General features: G+C 35.9%; 1 protein-coding gene across 5 annotated transcripts in view; it reads left to right on the top strand.

Moving 5' to 3' along the window:
• Positions 1–16,792, top strand: part of SPEF2 (sperm flagellar 2) — a 74,409-nt gene that overhangs the window by 24,724 nt on the left and 32,893 nt on the right. For all 5 annotated transcript variants that reach the window (XM_053932462.1, XM_053932461.1, XM_053932460.1 and 2 more), the window contains exons 10-21: positions 1,329–1,545; positions 2,013–2,143; positions 2,355–2,421; positions 2,934–3,019; positions 3,832–3,935; positions 4,426–4,673; positions 6,101–6,206; positions 6,983–7,140; positions 8,650–8,843; positions 10,254–10,381; positions 10,479–10,617; positions 15,127–15,264. In XM_053932462.1, coding sequence (XP_053788437.1) covers positions 1,329–1,545; positions 2,013–2,143; positions 2,355–2,421; positions 2,934–3,019; positions 3,832–3,935; positions 4,426–4,673; positions 6,101–6,206; positions 6,983–7,140; positions 8,650–8,843; positions 10,254–10,381; positions 10,479–10,617; positions 15,127–15,264 — 1,716 coding nt within the window. The remainder of the gene's footprint in view (positions 1–1,328; positions 1,546–2,012; positions 2,144–2,354; positions 2,422–2,933; positions 3,020–3,831; positions 3,936–4,425; positions 4,674–6,100; positions 6,207–6,982; positions 7,141–8,649; positions 8,844–10,253; positions 10,382–10,478; positions 10,618–15,126; positions 15,265–16,792) is intronic.

The following is a 16,792-nucleotide window of genomic DNA, read 5'->3' as shown; positions in this document are numbered from 1 at the left end:
TTTCTAATACAAAAGTCTGCTACTGATTAGTTCTATAGTATTGGTGAAATTATTTTTCATGTTTATGGAATTTAAAAAGTGATATAGGAATCTGTATTAAATTTACACAGCAAAGTTCTGGTAGTAGAAGGCTGCAGGGGTGGCTTTTCCAGGAAAATCTGCTGGAAGCTTCCCCCATGTCCGACTGAGTCAATGGATGGGCCCATCACTGGGCCAGGCTGAGCCAACCAGGGATAGCAGTGACACCTCTGTGATAAAATATTTAAGAAGAAAATAAAGATTTTGTGCAGATGTCAGAGAAGAGTGAGAAGGTGTAAGAGGAACAACTCTGCAGACACCGAGGTCAGTGGTGAATGACGAGGAGGAAGTGCTCCATGTGCAGTTGTTGAGATTCTACTGCAACCCATGGAAGCTCATGGTGATGCAGAGATCCATCTGCAGCCCTGGAGGACCCCGCACTGGAGCAGGTGGATGTGCCTGAAGGAGGCTGTGACTCCACAGGAAACCTGTGCTGGAGCAGGCTCCTGGCAGGATCTGTGACCCATAGAGAGAGGAGCCCATGCTGGAACAAGTTTGCTGGCAGGACTTGTGACCCCGTGGAGCAGCCTGTTCCTGGAAGGCTGTACCCCATGGAAGGGACCAAGCTGGAGCTGTTTGTGAACTGTAGCCCATGAGAAGGACTCAGGCTGAATATATTGATGGAGGACTGGCTCCCATGGGAAGGACCACATGCTGGAGTAGATGAAGGTTCCTCTCTGAGGAGAAAGCAGCAGCGGAACCAACATGATGAATTTAACATAACCTCCATTCCCTGTTCTCCTGCTCTGCTGGGCAAGAGGAGCTACAAAATTTGGAATAAAGTTTAGCCTGGGAAGGAGGGAGGGCTAGGGGGTGGTTTTTGTAGGATTTGTTTTAGTGCTCCCTATCCTGCTCTGATTTTGATTCATAATAAATTCAACCACTTTCCCCAGGTTGAGTCTATTTTGCCCATAATGGTAACTGGTGAGTGATCTCTTACTGTCCTCAAGACTCATGAACCTTTTGTTGTATTTTCTCTATGGCATCCATCCAGAGGCAGAATCACAAAATCTAGGAAAATGTTCATATAAGTACTTGTCTCTCAGCTAGTTATTAGTGAATATCAATAAATATTTATTGATTATGACATTATTATAGGTTTTAATGCGGTTCTGTTCTAAAAATTATGTTATTATTGAGTGCTATTCAAATTTCATTACTTTATGTATTTTTTATGTGAATAAGTACATAGAAATATGGAAGGCAAGATTATAGCAATATTGAGATTTGCTACTTTGTCATTTATACAGAGTATGACAGGGGAGTGGAGCCCAACTGAAGAGAACAGTGAGAACAAACCTCCCCTTAATAATAACATATTGGGTCACGTGCTTCGTAGACTGATGGAAATGTTCTATCCTCCAAAACCCAAATCTTCACGTGAATTTCCTTCATTTCCCATCAAGGGATGTGTTTTGGGAAAAATGTTTAGTGGAAAAACTACCTGTGCAAAGTTTGTTGAAAAAGGTAGAGGTTGGTTGTTTGCCTAAAATTCTTTAAAATGTTTGTGTTAAAATCCCACTCTTAAATTAAAATTGTTTGGGCAAATCCTTGCATTAATTATTCTTGAACCTCAGATGCATCTGTATTTTGCTGGGGTTGGTTGCATATTATTCCTTTGTTATATTCCAAAATAAAGTTAGAAACACTGGAACTTGAAAGTAATATTAATATTGCAATGTGATGTTAATACTTCTTCATTGGGAATTGGAAAATGCTTTTGGTAAACTACTTTGGAGATACTAGCTTTAGAAGAGACTAGAAAGACAGCTATGTGATTGTCGATAAATACTGTGAAGTAGTTATAAAGAAGAAAGAGTGAAAACATCTTACATTAGAAGCCCAAATTAAATAATTAATTTAGCTGCTTGTAATAGTTTCTCTGTATGTATACTCAACTCATATTGTAGCTATCTAATACTTTTGTGTATTAGTTTGCAATATTCAGGTACTATCTGTTGGTACTCTGGTTCAGGAGGCCATTGAAGCTTTTCTTAATAATGAAATGAAAAGTGAACCCAGCATAATTTCACAGGAAGCAGAGACTTCTGGAGAACAAAATGAGGTAAGTATATTCCCTAGGTTTTTTCTTGGCTCTAACAGGTAGAATTAAATGTGTGAGGAAAAAAAACGTTTGAATTTTTTTACTCCATTTCACATTTAATTTTAAGTTTTGACAGGTAAGACTGGAAGAATCAGCTTGAATTTACAGGCTTGTTTTTTTCTGTAAGATGTAATTTTCATTCTAATCCATTGCCTGTCATATTTGATACAAGGCCCAGGAGAACTTACCGAATTCACCACCAGATCTTCTAGAGGAGCTCCAAACAGAACCCACCAGAGGTAAGTATTTCTTGCTGCACAAATTTTCCTGTGTGGTAACTATTTCTTGCTGCACAAATTTTCCTGTGTGTCTCAGTCTTTTGCGTGTCCCAGCAGACATTTTCCCCAGCCCTCCTTTTGTGGAGAGATCTGCAAAAGCCCTTTTCGTTTCTCCTCTGCCTAGACCTAAGACAAGTCCTTTTCCCCATGAGGACAGCCAAAAACTGAAACAAATTTCCTGGAGAGGTAGTGTAGTCTCCGTCATTGTAGGTTTTCCAGATCACATGGGGTAAACAACTGAGAAACCTGGTCTGACCTTATAACTGATGCCACTTTGAGCTGAAGGTTCTGTTTGAACTAAGTGACATTGAGAAGTTGCTTCCAACCTGAATTTCTCAATGCTCCTATGATTCTAACAATTTTATGTACCTTCTGTATTGATTTGTTCAAAGAATAATAACAAGCCATGTACTTTTATTCTTTATCTGTAATAATGAATTTGATAGTAATAGCATCATCAAACTTTATTTTAGAACCTATTTTAGACAATTGTCCTGTTGAAAAGGATCCATCCCAGGAAGAATTTGAATTGAATAACAGTCGGGATGGCCTATCCAAGGTTAGTAATCCAATTTAATTTCTACTTTATAAAAACACATTAGTTAAAATGGTTAAGTGAATTAAATGGTGACACCTTTTCATCCTTCTGAATTACTGAAATCAGTTCAAGTGTTTTCTGTATTTTCTGAAATATGAAAAGGGCTTAGTGTGAAAATCTGTTCCTCTGTATGTTGTTTAGAGTTGTACATCTTGTTAAAATTCTATGTTTTCTTGTGAAATCACACTTTTACATAAGATGTGGTATTTTCTATGACATTTCTGAGTTGCAAAAATGTATTTCTGTTTGCTGCTGCCAAGCAGATCATTCATCCCGTGACAAGGTTTCTTTTCTATACGTTAAAAATGCTTAATTCTACAGTGATTTCTTTGGCCTACTGCTCATTCAAAATTATTTCCAAAGCTAAGACATAAAAGAATCCCTGTAAAACTAATGAATTTATGTGCTGATGTATGAAATAATCAGTGGTAGTGGTAATCAGAATAAGCTGAGAACCAGAACACTTAATTTTAATTTCTTGGTGTTCATAGTCTTGGTTTCTCTCTTTTTTTTTTTTTTTTTTTTTCCCAGCAATTTTTTGGAGTGTAATAATGGAAATCAGCTGGAGATTTGAATTAAACTAGGCATTTTTTACAATTAAAACTATTCTCCTTAATAGACCCCCCCCAACTATTGAACATTGATAAGTAACAGTACCCCCAGTATAAATAAATAGACAGTATGTGATAGAAAATGTGGAGTCATACACTTTTCAACTACTCTCTTCAATGATTGTTACGGACATTCTGAGCATATGTTGCACTCTTCCACAGCTATCTGTACGTGCCCAACTTGGTGCTGCATCACAGAAATGGCTGAAGAACGGAAAAAGCGTCCCTGATGAATTACTAGTAGACATCCTATTGGAAGCCATTGCGTATGAAATTGTATAGATACTTGGTTTTATCTACTCTTGTTTGACAGTAAATTGTCTCAACTACCCTGAAGCGCAGTTAGCACTTAAGTTCCTACATGAATATAATTTTAGTTGTATTACTCCCATTAGTATACTGTAAGTTATAAAATAGATTTTCCTATTTATTACTTCAGCAAAAAATTTATTTGAGAAAACTTAAATTATACCTCTGAGCAGTCTCTATTGAGTAGTTTTGAAATCTTTATTTACCAAGACAGCAAAAATTGTTTTGTTTCTGGGTTTTTTTTCACTTTAATTAGACTTGATGTTATTTTCTTCTGATTCAAAATCCATTACTTTACAGTCTAATAATATCTGTCATATTCTGTATGTATTAGGAAATTTAATATACTGAATTAAGAATGGATGATGGCTAGAGCAAGCTATTCTTTCAGTTGTATTATTAAGCTATCATGTCACTGTGTAATTCTGGTTCTTCATTTCCTTTTAGCCAAATACCACCAGAGAAGGGGTGGATTGTGGAGGGGTTTCCAATGACAATTAATCAGGCAAAGCTATTTGAAAAATCCTATACAGGGATTGATGTAGAAGCAAAAGATCCAATTTCTGAAAAGCTGTCCCTTGCTATAGATCCCAGAGCCCCTAATGAGCCTCCTCCTTCCTCACCTGCATTTGATGTTTCTATATTATTGGATATTTCAGACAGTCTGGTACTGAAACGTGCAGCTAACATGAAGTGTAAGTTTCCAACTCCTTTTAACAAAGTAAAATGACAAGCAGATATATGTAAGTTGTAGTTATTAATGCAAAATAGCATTACTGGACAATTTATGTATATCTCACTTTATGTATCACTTTTGTTAATTGTGCCTTGAATACTTCTAGGTTATTTCAGATACTTCTGTTTGTTTCAGTCAAGGCAGATCAGAAGTGTGCAAGTGCATGTGTATATGCTCTTCTGTATTTGTACTCTCTTTTGTATTTGAACTCTCACTGCAGCTGAGATAGCACAGTGGGCAGCGTTAGATATCACATAAAACAGCAGCTGGAAAAAACTACAAGTTCTAACAGATGCAGAATATACTGCATTACAAATGAGTGTCTGTAAATAGTATTTTTCTTCAGGAGACACACCTAGAGAGGGAAAAAGGAAATTATAAACAGAGGGATGTGCCAATATTCATTCCCTGAGAGTGCCAGAATAAATTCCCTATTGTTTACTGCCTTTGCCTTGTCTTCAGTTAGTCAGTGAATGATCAGATATCGAAGTCAATTCTGGCCAACCGAGGCAAAGGCATCAAAGGCTTTCTGAGAGCTGTTTCACTTCCAGACCACACATTTAAGAGCTTGGTGAAACAGAAGTTTTTTAATGAGTATGTAATGTATTATCCAAATTATGAGGAGATTCTTCTTTGTTATTTTCATTGTAGTGCATAGATGGCAAATAGCTTCAGTTAAAGCACTATTTACATTTAGCTTTTATGTATGGGTAGGAGTGAGGATGGGACAAAATTTTGAAGCTTTTGCTAAAAATCTGGTGATGATACATGTACAGACACTTGAAAATTGCTAATTTTAAGACCTTGTGCTGCCAAAACGCTTGTAACATGTGGTTATATTTAATATAATCTCAGAAATACAAATAGAATTTATTTCATATGATGTAAATGTGATGATAGAGAGAGTCAACAGAACAATTAAAAATCAGAATTCTTTTAAAATGGCATATTTCTAATGAATTAAAGGCTTTTTAAAATTTAAAGAAGACTCAGAAAGAGAGAATACCTTGTCTTTTCATGAACTGGAATGTCTGTTCATTGTGAAAAGTAGGTACTTCGGGTGAAATTGGGAAAATACCTTCTAATTGGTAGAGTAGATAAGCCTGAAACAGTTGCCCACAGGAAAGCTCCATCTCTTCAACTGCAGATTTTTATGGCTGAAAAGCATTCATTAGGAAATATTAGTGCTATAATTGGCTGTGCACTTAAACAGAGGAAGAGGCAGGACACCCTGTTGGTGTTGGCTGGTACGCGACTTTTAAGTTACAAAACGTAAGATCAAGGAACGCTTAATTTGTTCATATAATGATTATCTTAGTTTGGGTGAATAACTGTCTGAATAATTGCCTTTTTCAATATATGTTTATATATTGGTTTTCCACACAGTAGATAAAAGAAAGGCATCTCAGGTTGAACAGAGCAGCAATCAAAATTCAGATGCCGAAATCCTACAAGAGAAGATTAACTTGGCCAGGGAGCAGGTGCTACATAGGTAAGTTATATGAAGTACAAAAATAACACTTCAGCCAGATATAGGCATAAAACTGATCTGAATCTCTTATGTGATCCAGGACAACACTTACATGCTTAATGTTAGGAATTTACTTAGATCTTTCTATAATGTGGAGCCTAAAGGATATTTTCATTTTCTGCACAATATAAATTCTCCTGGAAAATAAGAATTCTTGTGTTTTGCTTTTCCAGGGTATTGTTCCAAGGAGAATTTAGTTTTCAGGTATATATTGCATAAACTATGTGTATACATTCTGTATATATATGTGTACACTTATATCTGAGGTCTGTCACACATGTGACTGCTGTTAAGTGAAATACACTTGATTTGAGTTAGAGATTTTGTAAAATGTTATTTTCCACTTCTCCATTTACAAAAACAACTTAGTTTTCTAATTTAAATTGAATCACTAGATGTTTAACTTTACACAAAAAGGAAAATAAAGAACAGTTCTTTCTTCTGAATATTTGATACTTGTAACTGTTTCAGATTATTATATTGTGTATTAATATTGGTTTAATTGTGATATCAGAAAGTAAATATAGCTTGTGACATGAAAGAGTAAGAAATAAATTTTTAGTTATCAATATAATTTTGAAAACTTTCTTATATATAAAATGATGGTGTTGATGTGGGTGGAGTTGTTTCAGTGTTAAATTAGATGATCTGCTTTTTCTTTTAGTTATCAATTTTAGAAAATGTTTTGTTTTCCGTTAGTTAGGTTTTAATTTCATACCTTAATATGATTGTTGTAGAATTTCAGGCTTCCTAAAGACATGGCCAAAATTAGAGAAATGGTTTTCAGTCCATCAAAACAATCTAGTGAAAGTAAATGCAGAGACAGAAGAAGCTCTTATGTGTGAAACAGTGAAGGAAATTATAATAGAAGAAATTGTGAAAAATCAGAATAGAAGTAAGTTTTCATAGTCTTCCTTTATAGAATTCAGTAACAAAAGACTGTTTTTTTAATAATTAACACTAATAATTACTAATATAGTAATAAAATTACTATATAAAATTATATGTCAACCTACATTTTTGCTGCCCCTGAAAAAATCTGAGAATTTGCCAGTTAGTGATAACTGCATCAGAACCCTGAATTTTTCTGTTGTGCTTTCACGTTTTCAGAGTATATGGACCAATTTCACATAAAAATTAAGGCATTAAATTCAGTCATTTCTTCCTGGTTTAAAAATAACAGCCAGCATCTTCATCTATGGGATAGCATAATTGTATAAGAGTATAATTTGCTATTATGAACATATAGTCAGTATCATATATCATATATCAGTAGCAGCATAAAAATATGGATAAGTAGAAGTGGTTTTGACAATTAATTTTGGTACATCTTTGTTTCATTTTTCCTCCTTATTACCTAGAAAAAAAGGAATAATTTAAAATAAGAAAAAAAAAAAAAAAACCACCAGATGAAACATCCAGGGTGACAAATGCATAATGTAAACCGTTAATAGTGACCTCTAAATAACCAGGTTTTTTCATAACTATTATGACAAGATCTTCATTTGTCTTCTATCACCAAAAGAAAAAAAAAAGCAAACTTGAAAAGTACTTGTGACAGTAAAAGTTTATCCCACTACTCCTGTGCAAAGTTTCTAGTTCATAGGTTTCTTTTATGTGCTGGTTATATAATTAATGGCCCTGCTAGATTCAACAGCAAAATTCCTATTGTAAATGGAGTGAAGATTTTCTAGTTAGACTCCAGCTGTAATATAGAAGTATTTAAGGGCTATTTACTCTCTAAGGAAAAATAATACCTGGGGTCAATTAATAAAGTTTAATTTCATATCTATGTTCATAGCTTCCAAGTGGTCCTTCACTATTAGGCTCATATAAGCAGAATAGAGTATCAGTTTAGTCAAATATGTTTTCCCTTTAGTGAATCCATGCTAACTATTCCTGACCAGCTTCTTGTCTTCCATATGGATAGAGGTGGTCTCCAGAATGATGGGCTTCATCACCTTTCCATGGATTGAAGTGAAGTTGACTGACTGGTAGTTCCCTGTGTCCTCCTTCTTGCCTCATGTGAAGACCAGGGCGACATTTGCTTTCTTCCAGTCCTCAGACACCTCTCCTGATCTCCATGGCCCTTCAGACATGATCATGAGCTGAGAGCTCATGTCTGCCGGCTAGCTATTATGTCTGCCAGCTCCCTCAGCACTTGGGGATGCATCCTGTCAGGGCCCTTGGATTTATGGATGTTGAGTTTGTTCAGGTGTTAACTGATAAAATCTTTCTTGAGAATTGCTGATTTCATGAATATATTTTTGATGAACAATACCTGAGTAAAGAAACAGTGAATCTGTTCCATTATTTTGAACCTGTGAGAGTAGCAGAGATGTCTAGTTCTGTTTATTGATACTTAAAATACATTTGGAAGTACTAATTGCACATTTGTATCAAGGGTCTGCTGAAGAAATAGCACCAGAAGAAGAAAAGGTTTTACCAGTTACAGATGAAGAAGAGGTTTTACCAGTCATAGATGAAGAAGAAGAGGTTTTACCAGTTATAGATCAGTCTTCTCCCTTTCCTGAGGCACCACCAATGATTGAACCAGGATCAGATGAATGGATTTATGTAGATGAACCACTTCCCCAGGTACACTAACTCCCGACTGAAAATCTTAACTATCACAATATATATTTTTCATTGTGTTTTATGTATGTCCTACCTAAACCTTTTGCACATTGAATATTTTTTCAATATTTTTCAATAAAAGGTATGCTATTACTTTGTGATAGATATACAAAGAACAGTTGCTACTAAAATACATAAAATAAGGAATCATACTCTCAAAATTAATTTTGTTTTTTAATTCTTTGCAATTATCATGAAGAACACAGCTGCCAAAACAGAAATGCTTTTTACTATTATGAAATACTAATACAAACTTACTAGATCACTTTTCTTTCTCTGACAAGGGTGAGTTTTGGGTCTTATACAAAGGGTAAGAATGAGGAGAGTGTGCACTAATCTTTCTCCTAGTATATTTTTTCCTAATATTTTCTCTCCAGGGATATCTATTCAGATTCTACTGATCTGAAATTTAGGGGTTTTCTGAAATTGCTGTATATCTTCATCATGTGCTTAGTAGTTCTCAATGAACTTTTCTTCCATTATTATGTTTTTTGGTTGGTTTAGTAGCTTTTTTGAAGCCATTTACTTTTTCTTCTCTGTAACATAGCTTGTATAATTATGTTAATTCTGAAAAAATATTTCTGTTTCTTCACTTTAAACCATGATCTTTGCTTGGATCATTTGGTGACCCTAATTCATGGTGACACTAATTCACATATTGAGATATACAATGAATAATAATTCTATAATAAACCTCTGAGGGCATTGAAGACATGACACGCATCTCTTAAATGTTCATTTTGCTGAATGTTGCTTTTGTTCTCCAATCCACTTATAATCGGTTCTAGTTCTGTAAATTTTTTGAGAGGAGCAGCTGGGACTGTATGCAGTTTTTGAGATGCAGATTTTTCAAGGGTGGACAATGATGATTTGGAATTTGTTCTGTAATTGTTTTCCTAATGTTTACCAGTTTTTCCTGTTAACTGCAGTCAGCTCACATATACTGGGTTTCCTCTGGCCATGGCCTTTATTTACATTTCATAACAGTCAGTCAAACATCACTTCTGCAACACTAGGCAGTCAGCTTAGATTTTTATGAGCTCAAACAGTTATGAATGACCAAATTTTCTTACTTCAGTGATCATTCAGTATCATCACTTATTTTATAAGCATATCCAAAACAACCAATACTGGAATATTCTGCTGGGATTTCCCATTCCTTTAGAGACCTACCACTTTTTCCCAAAGAAATTCACAGGATAAAAGTATATGTTGGTACAGTGTCTGTAATCAGATGTAAACCAAAAGAAATACATAGTGAAAAAAACCCAATAATATGATTTCATGAAATAATATTTTTGTGTATTTGCTAATGCTACAGATAAATTAATTACCAATCAATTAATTTTGATGTTTTTAAAAAATTCACAGGAGATAATTGATTTCTTAGTACCTTACTGGGAAATGGTAGAAAATACATATATGAATATGATCAAAACTGTACTTAGATGTCTAAGGGATGAACAGTACACTATAATCCATTACACAGCAGATATTAGGTAAGTAGGAATGATATCTTATTACATTAAAATTAGCATTTTGTATTTTTCATGGGCCATTCTGTGAACCAAAAGTTATTTTTACTGCAATTTACAGAAAAAATTTTCAAGATTATTTGAAACGTCCACATCTTAAGCAGGAGTTTGTATCTCAGTGGCAAACAGATTTTAATTCAATTGCTGATGAGCTGCAAGATGATGAGGAAACAAAAGCTGAACTACACCAAAGGGTTACTGTAAGTAAATGATAGAAATTACAATATACCCTAGACTATTCTTTTGTTGTAGACAAGCTTGATTTAACATGTATGATATTATTTACTTCTGTCTTCCTCTTTACAGTTCTTCTTAAACTATGTCATTTCCTCTTGTGCATAATCTGTCCTTTAAAATTATTCCTCTGTTGTTTGCCCATAATTTTCTTACATCTTGCTGTGGTATTGTGGTACACTGTAAAATAAATATTTCTCTACTCTCTTTTATTTTTACATTTTGTGGTTTTAAGAGATTTCACAAGTTGAATATTGCTATCACAATCTAAAAAATCTTGGCAGTATTTTATTTTTTCTGTAAATTATATATGTTAATCTATGCTTTCTAAAACTGATTCTTACAAAGTACATAGAATGTCTTGGGATGTTTTGATTCCGGTAGATCTTTTCTAGGTCATGTCCTGAGAGTTCTTTTTCACAAAAATCCGTAACTAAATGTCCTAACAAGTTCAGAACCAGATTTAGTATAAGCCAAAAGAAGAGCTATCTTTGAATTCATCAGATTCTATTCCAGAGCAGACATGATTTTTAGTTGAGTACTATCAGAAATGCTCCCCAAAAAGGAGAAAAGGAATACTGACAACATTTTTAGCTGAAGGGAACATTTAAGGAATAACGGATTAAATCAGCTGTGATGGAAAAAGCATTGGACCTCCTTCTCCATAGAAATATTCCAAGAGAATGGAGTAGAAGATTGAAAAATCATCATCCATATTCCTAATTTCTATTGAATGGCATTATAAAATGGCTGGAATCACTCTTCTCTATATTTTAGAAAGATAAAATTAAAATATTTGGCCTTTTGCTCATAACAGAAATCCATGTTTGACATTATCCAGTTTAAATTATGTGAAGAGGAGGTTATACTTCCATATGATGCAGTGAAACTCAGATACTGTGATAAGCCTAAGCACTTTGGAGTGAATATATGATTTTCAGAATTATTTTTTTTAATAACCCATTCACTCCTTGTGAATCCCAAACCTTGTGATTGTGAAGATGATCTTCCTCTATGCTGTTAAAGCATGCTCATTGTATCTCCCTGAATGTATGAATTCTGTCAGCCATCCTTCCTTGCTGTCAGAAAGAAAGAGGAAATGAAAACAGTGACAATCTTCATAATGTTTTTCCTCAGACTCACAGACTCCTCAACACTATCATCTCAGCTGGGCCCTTCCTAAAACACTGGAAAATACCAACTGTAATATCTGAAAAATAAATTTCTCTGATATCAACTGGGAAATGCAAAAAGTCACCCCATTTTGTGATGTATGTAAAATTCCTTAAAGGCCCAAAACCCAGAGAGCAGCCAAGACTTTGGCCTGATGTTATGGTTTAACCCCAGCCTGCACTCAAGACTCATACAGCCACTGACCCCTCACCAGTGGGATGGGGGAGAGAATTGTAAAAGTGAGAAAGCTCGTGGCAACAGGCAAAGCAAAAGCTGTGCACAGAAGCAAAGCAAACAAGGAATTCATCCACACTCTCCATGGGCAGGCAGGTGTTTAGCCATCCCCAGGAAAGCTGGGTCCAATCACACGTAGTGGTGACTTGGGAAGACAAAACACAACCACTCCCAGTGTCCCCTCTGCTTCCTTCTTCTCCCTCTGCTTTATATATTGAGCATGGTGCCATATGGTATGGAATGTCCCTTCGGTCATCTGGGGTCGGCCCTCCTATCTGTGCCCTTCCCAGCTCCCTGGTACCCACAGCCCCCTCGCTGGTGGGTTGGGGTGAAGAGCAGAAAAGACCTTGGCTCTGTGCAAGTGCTGCTTAGCAACAAATAAATCATCCCTGTGTTATCAGCATTGTTCCCAGCACAAGGCCAAAACATAACCTATACTTACTGCTCAGAAGAAAATTAACTCTTTCCAGCCAAAACCAGCACACATCCTAAATATCCAAACACAGAATTACTGTGGATAAAATTCACTTCAGCAGCACATGTCTGTCTGTCTTCCAGCAATTTCTCCTAATTCTCTTTGCATTGCTATCATTGAATATGATCAGTTGCTTGCTATCACTACTTCTCTTGTTCCAAATAGGAGAGGACTGAGCAAACACATACAGTTTTAGTTTTTTCACCACCTTACTACAAGAAAAGGAGGGGAGAGAAGCTGCTTCACTCTGAAAAGAGAGGAAAAAAAGAAGATACTCATAAAACATGCTTTTAGCTTCTGCCAGAGGAATATAACTCACTGTATTCCTCTGCAGTTTTCTCCATTGCTTACACTATGACTTAAATAATATGAGGACAAAGAGTAAAATCCTTCTTGTTACATGTTTGAGAAAGATACTGGAAAGAGCTGTACATCAGTTTGTACAAAACGTTAGTGTGTTTTTTTGTGCGGTATTGCATTTATGTGAAAGGTTTTTTTGGCAAAGGGGCTGCAGAAGTGGATTCTGTAAGAAAGCATGGCAGCTGTGAGACAGGAGTGAGAAAATGTGACAAGCAGCTCTATAGTCACCAAGGACAGTGAAGAAGGAGGAAAAGGAGGTGCTCCAGGCACTGAAGCAGAGATTCCCCTGTGGCCTGTGGAGAAGGTCATGGTGATGCAGGTTGTTCCACGGAAGTCCATGGAGGACTACAGGGAAGCAGATCTCCACCCTGCGGTCCATGCAGTCCACCCAGGCTGTATCAGGTGGACATGCTGTGAAGGAGCAGCAGCCTGTGGAGAGCCCAACCAGAGCAGGTTCTTGGCAGGAGCTGTGGCCCATGGAGTATGCATACTGGAGCAGTACAGTCCTAAAGGGCTGCACACACACAGCTACTGCTGGAGTGGTTTTTAAAGAACTGAAGCCTGTGGGAAGGACTTGCATTGGAAAAATCCTTGGAGGACTATATTCCATATAGTCTTCACCATGGAGCAAGGAAAGAGTGTCAGATAAAAATGTATAATGAACTCACCCTAATTATTCATTCCCCATTTTCCCTGTGCCATTTAAGAGGGAGAAAAGTCAGGAATGAAGTTAAGCCTGGGAAGAAGAATGGATGGGGGAAAGGTGTTTTTAGGTTTGTTTTATTTCTATTATTGTGCTATGTTATTAATTGATATTAAATTAAATTAATTGCCCCAAATCAAGTCTGTTTTGCGTACAATGGTGACAGGTGAGTGATCTCCTCATCATTATCTTGGTGCATGAACTTTTCCATCATATTTTCTCTCCCTTTTCTGTGAGGAAGAGTGATAGAGCAGTTTGGTGGACAGCTGGCACCAGCCAAGGGCAACTCACCACTGCCAATAGTTATGTCACACACTTAAATATTTTTCATCCAGCAGCATATTCTTATGTGCATATTCTACAATGTGAGAAACCATGAATATCTGATTGCCTGCACCTTGACTACCTTCTAGCCATCATTGATATGTTAGGTAGCCCAGGGACTCCCCTGTGGCTTTTGTCTAACAGAGGACAAGTGGATTTATCTGAAGTCTTCAGATGGGGGAGAGATACAGAATCTGACATAATAGGTTGCAGCCAAGACCTGGTGAATATGGAATCACTTCACCAGAAGCCTAAGCTCCTCTTCTTTTCTTCTGTCCCAGAACAGGTCATGTAATGTAGAGCTGCCTGGTGTCAGAGACATCTCATCTTGTCCTACCTTGGCACTATATTTAACAGCATTCTTCTCCTATTCTTCTCCTACTTAACTCCACTCTTCTCCTCTTACACATAGTGGCCTGTTGCACTATTTCCATGCAGAGATGGCAATAAGGAACAAATGGGTGCATAACGTTTTATGCTTAGTAGGCCCTCGGTGCTGTCAGTGAGCTCCACGGTATTATTTGACATAGTCACTAGCTGAAGAGCCCTTAATTAAATGAACATTAGAGAAAACTGGTGTGGAAGTGACTCAAGTTTGAAAAACACTTGAAATTGGACACAATTTTCTTAGTATTTTTCATATTGCCCATCCCCTGAGAGTACTATTCTTAGCATATTAATTAGCAAACCATTCAAGTGGAGAGTTGTTAGTACAGTTGGGAGCTTAGCTATTCATAGTCTCATATTTGTCTAGCTTAGGTAGATTCTTAGCTCTTCATAGTCTCATATTTGTCTAGCTTAGGTAGTTTCTTTGTAGACTTCTTGAAAACAAAGTTAAAAATTTCCTTACTATAGCACTGACTATTTCACAAACTTTTCTTGAATTACCACAACACTCACATGAGATAAGAGAGCGGTTCCCCTTTTTATTAAACATATAGAAATAGCAGACAGAATTCTTCTCTGCCTGAGAAAAGCAAGGCTGCCTGCACACCGAACTCAGGTCTTTATGTTCTTCTCTCCGGCCGACTTGTAAAGAAATTTTCTGTCAGCCCTCTGTAGGCATGTGACCTAAGCAGGTGTTAATATTTATAACAATGCAGGAAAAGCCCTGATAGAAAGTTGCCCTATACACAGGCAAAAAAAAAAAAAAAAAAATTAAGTTTTCTTTCATCATTAATTACTGTATTTGATTTTGTGTTTTAGGACCTAAGAGATCTTCTCTGGGATATCTGTGACATCAGAAGGGAAGAAGCAGAGCTGGAACGTACTGGTATCATGAATGAAGAGTGGTTATCAGATCATAGGGGGATTGCAATGAACCATTTCTTTACACTTATGCAGGTATGGACTGCTACAGTAAACCTGAGAGAAGTTTCATATGGTTGGCTCCAAATATATGAAGGATTAAAAATTACTTAAGCAAATGTTGATGTGTTTTCTGAATTTATAGACAAATTTAAGAGACAAAAAAGAGATGACATTCCATACATTTAACTTTGGAATACAGGAAAGATCAAGAAAAATGCCATTCCTGTTGCTCAACCCCCAAAACTTTCAATCTCTACTATATACTGTTACTTTTTGCATTTTTTGAACTCCAATGAATCATCTTGAGTTTTGTGACAGAAATGTCACAGTTCTTTATCCTTCTGTGATCATATTTTCATCAGCTTTTAATTTATGAATGTCATCATTCACAGCTTGATGTTGTATCTCAATTTCATTTCACTGATATAGCTTGAAATTTTATCTGCTGACCAACAAAAAGAAGCCCCAAAAAAGCAAGTTATGTTTTGAGATTGAGACATAATTTGCTGCTATTCTTCAAATATGATCCAGCTTTCAGATATGTAACTTCAAAGTTTTCAAGAGTCCATTCAGTCCTGCAGTAAAGTAAGATTTCCCTGTTTACTGCTGTTATAGGTGCATAAATTTAGTTTAGAATTGGACTGGAGTGTTCTAGACTAGACTAGGCTAGACAGGCTTTTGTGCAAACTGAAGTGACCATTCTGTGAAAGTTTTGGCAAATTTAAATAAGACAATGAAAACAGTGTTTTCATCACATGCCTTGTGATGCTAATTTAGCTGAAAAAGGCAGGCCTAAGCAGTTTAGGGTGGTCTTTCAGCCCTTTAATTCTCTCTGCTATTTTTATATGTTTAATAAAAAAGGGAGCCACTCTCTTATCTCATGTGAGTGTTGTGGTAATTCAAGAAAAGTTTGTGAAATAGTCAGTGCTATAGTAAGGAAATTGTTAACTTTCTTTTCAAAGAGTCTACATAATGCCCTAAATAAAGATTTTGGGCCACTGACTAAAGAGAGGTCAAAATATCGAATAACTGCTGACTCTCTGAACCCTTCATTGGTCCTGTAGCTAGGATATTTATAGTCCTGAATCTTTTAAAAATTCCATCTTGAACTATATACATGAAGAAGACAAAGTTATACTACAGAGCTTAAATACTTTATTATTCTCCTTTTATATGCAGTTATATGTTTGCAATCCTACTTCTAACAGAATTTCACGGGCATATATGATGGAGTTCAGAGGAGATTCACTATGAAGCTAATTTGATTTGTCTTTTGTGGATATGCATAATAACTGTTTAAAATTACTAAGCTTTTGTTTTCATCAAGAAAAATTTAATAGAAAACATTACTTCTTGCTTTATTTAGTACATATTCCCCCAAATAAATGAATTATTAATCCTAAAACTACAGTACTAAAAATATAACAACTATAACTTTATGTAATAACTATTCTTTTTAGAAGCAGCCAAAAATAGGCTTCTTTGTCATTGAGTTCTCCATTTGTGGGGTTTTCTGTTTGGAGGTTACGTATATTCCCCAGGTGGTTCTGTAACTGTGTAA

This window comes from Vidua chalybeata, chromosome Z (assembly GCF_026979565.1).
Source record: "Vidua chalybeata isolate OUT-0048 chromosome Z, bVidCha1 merged haplotype, whole genome shotgun sequence".
Lineage (NCBI taxonomy): Eukaryota > Metazoa > Chordata > Aves > Passeriformes > Viduidae > Vidua > Vidua chalybeata.
The sequence above is the reverse complement of the archived record's forward strand: the minus strand, read 5'-3'. Positions and strand labels throughout refer to the sequence as shown.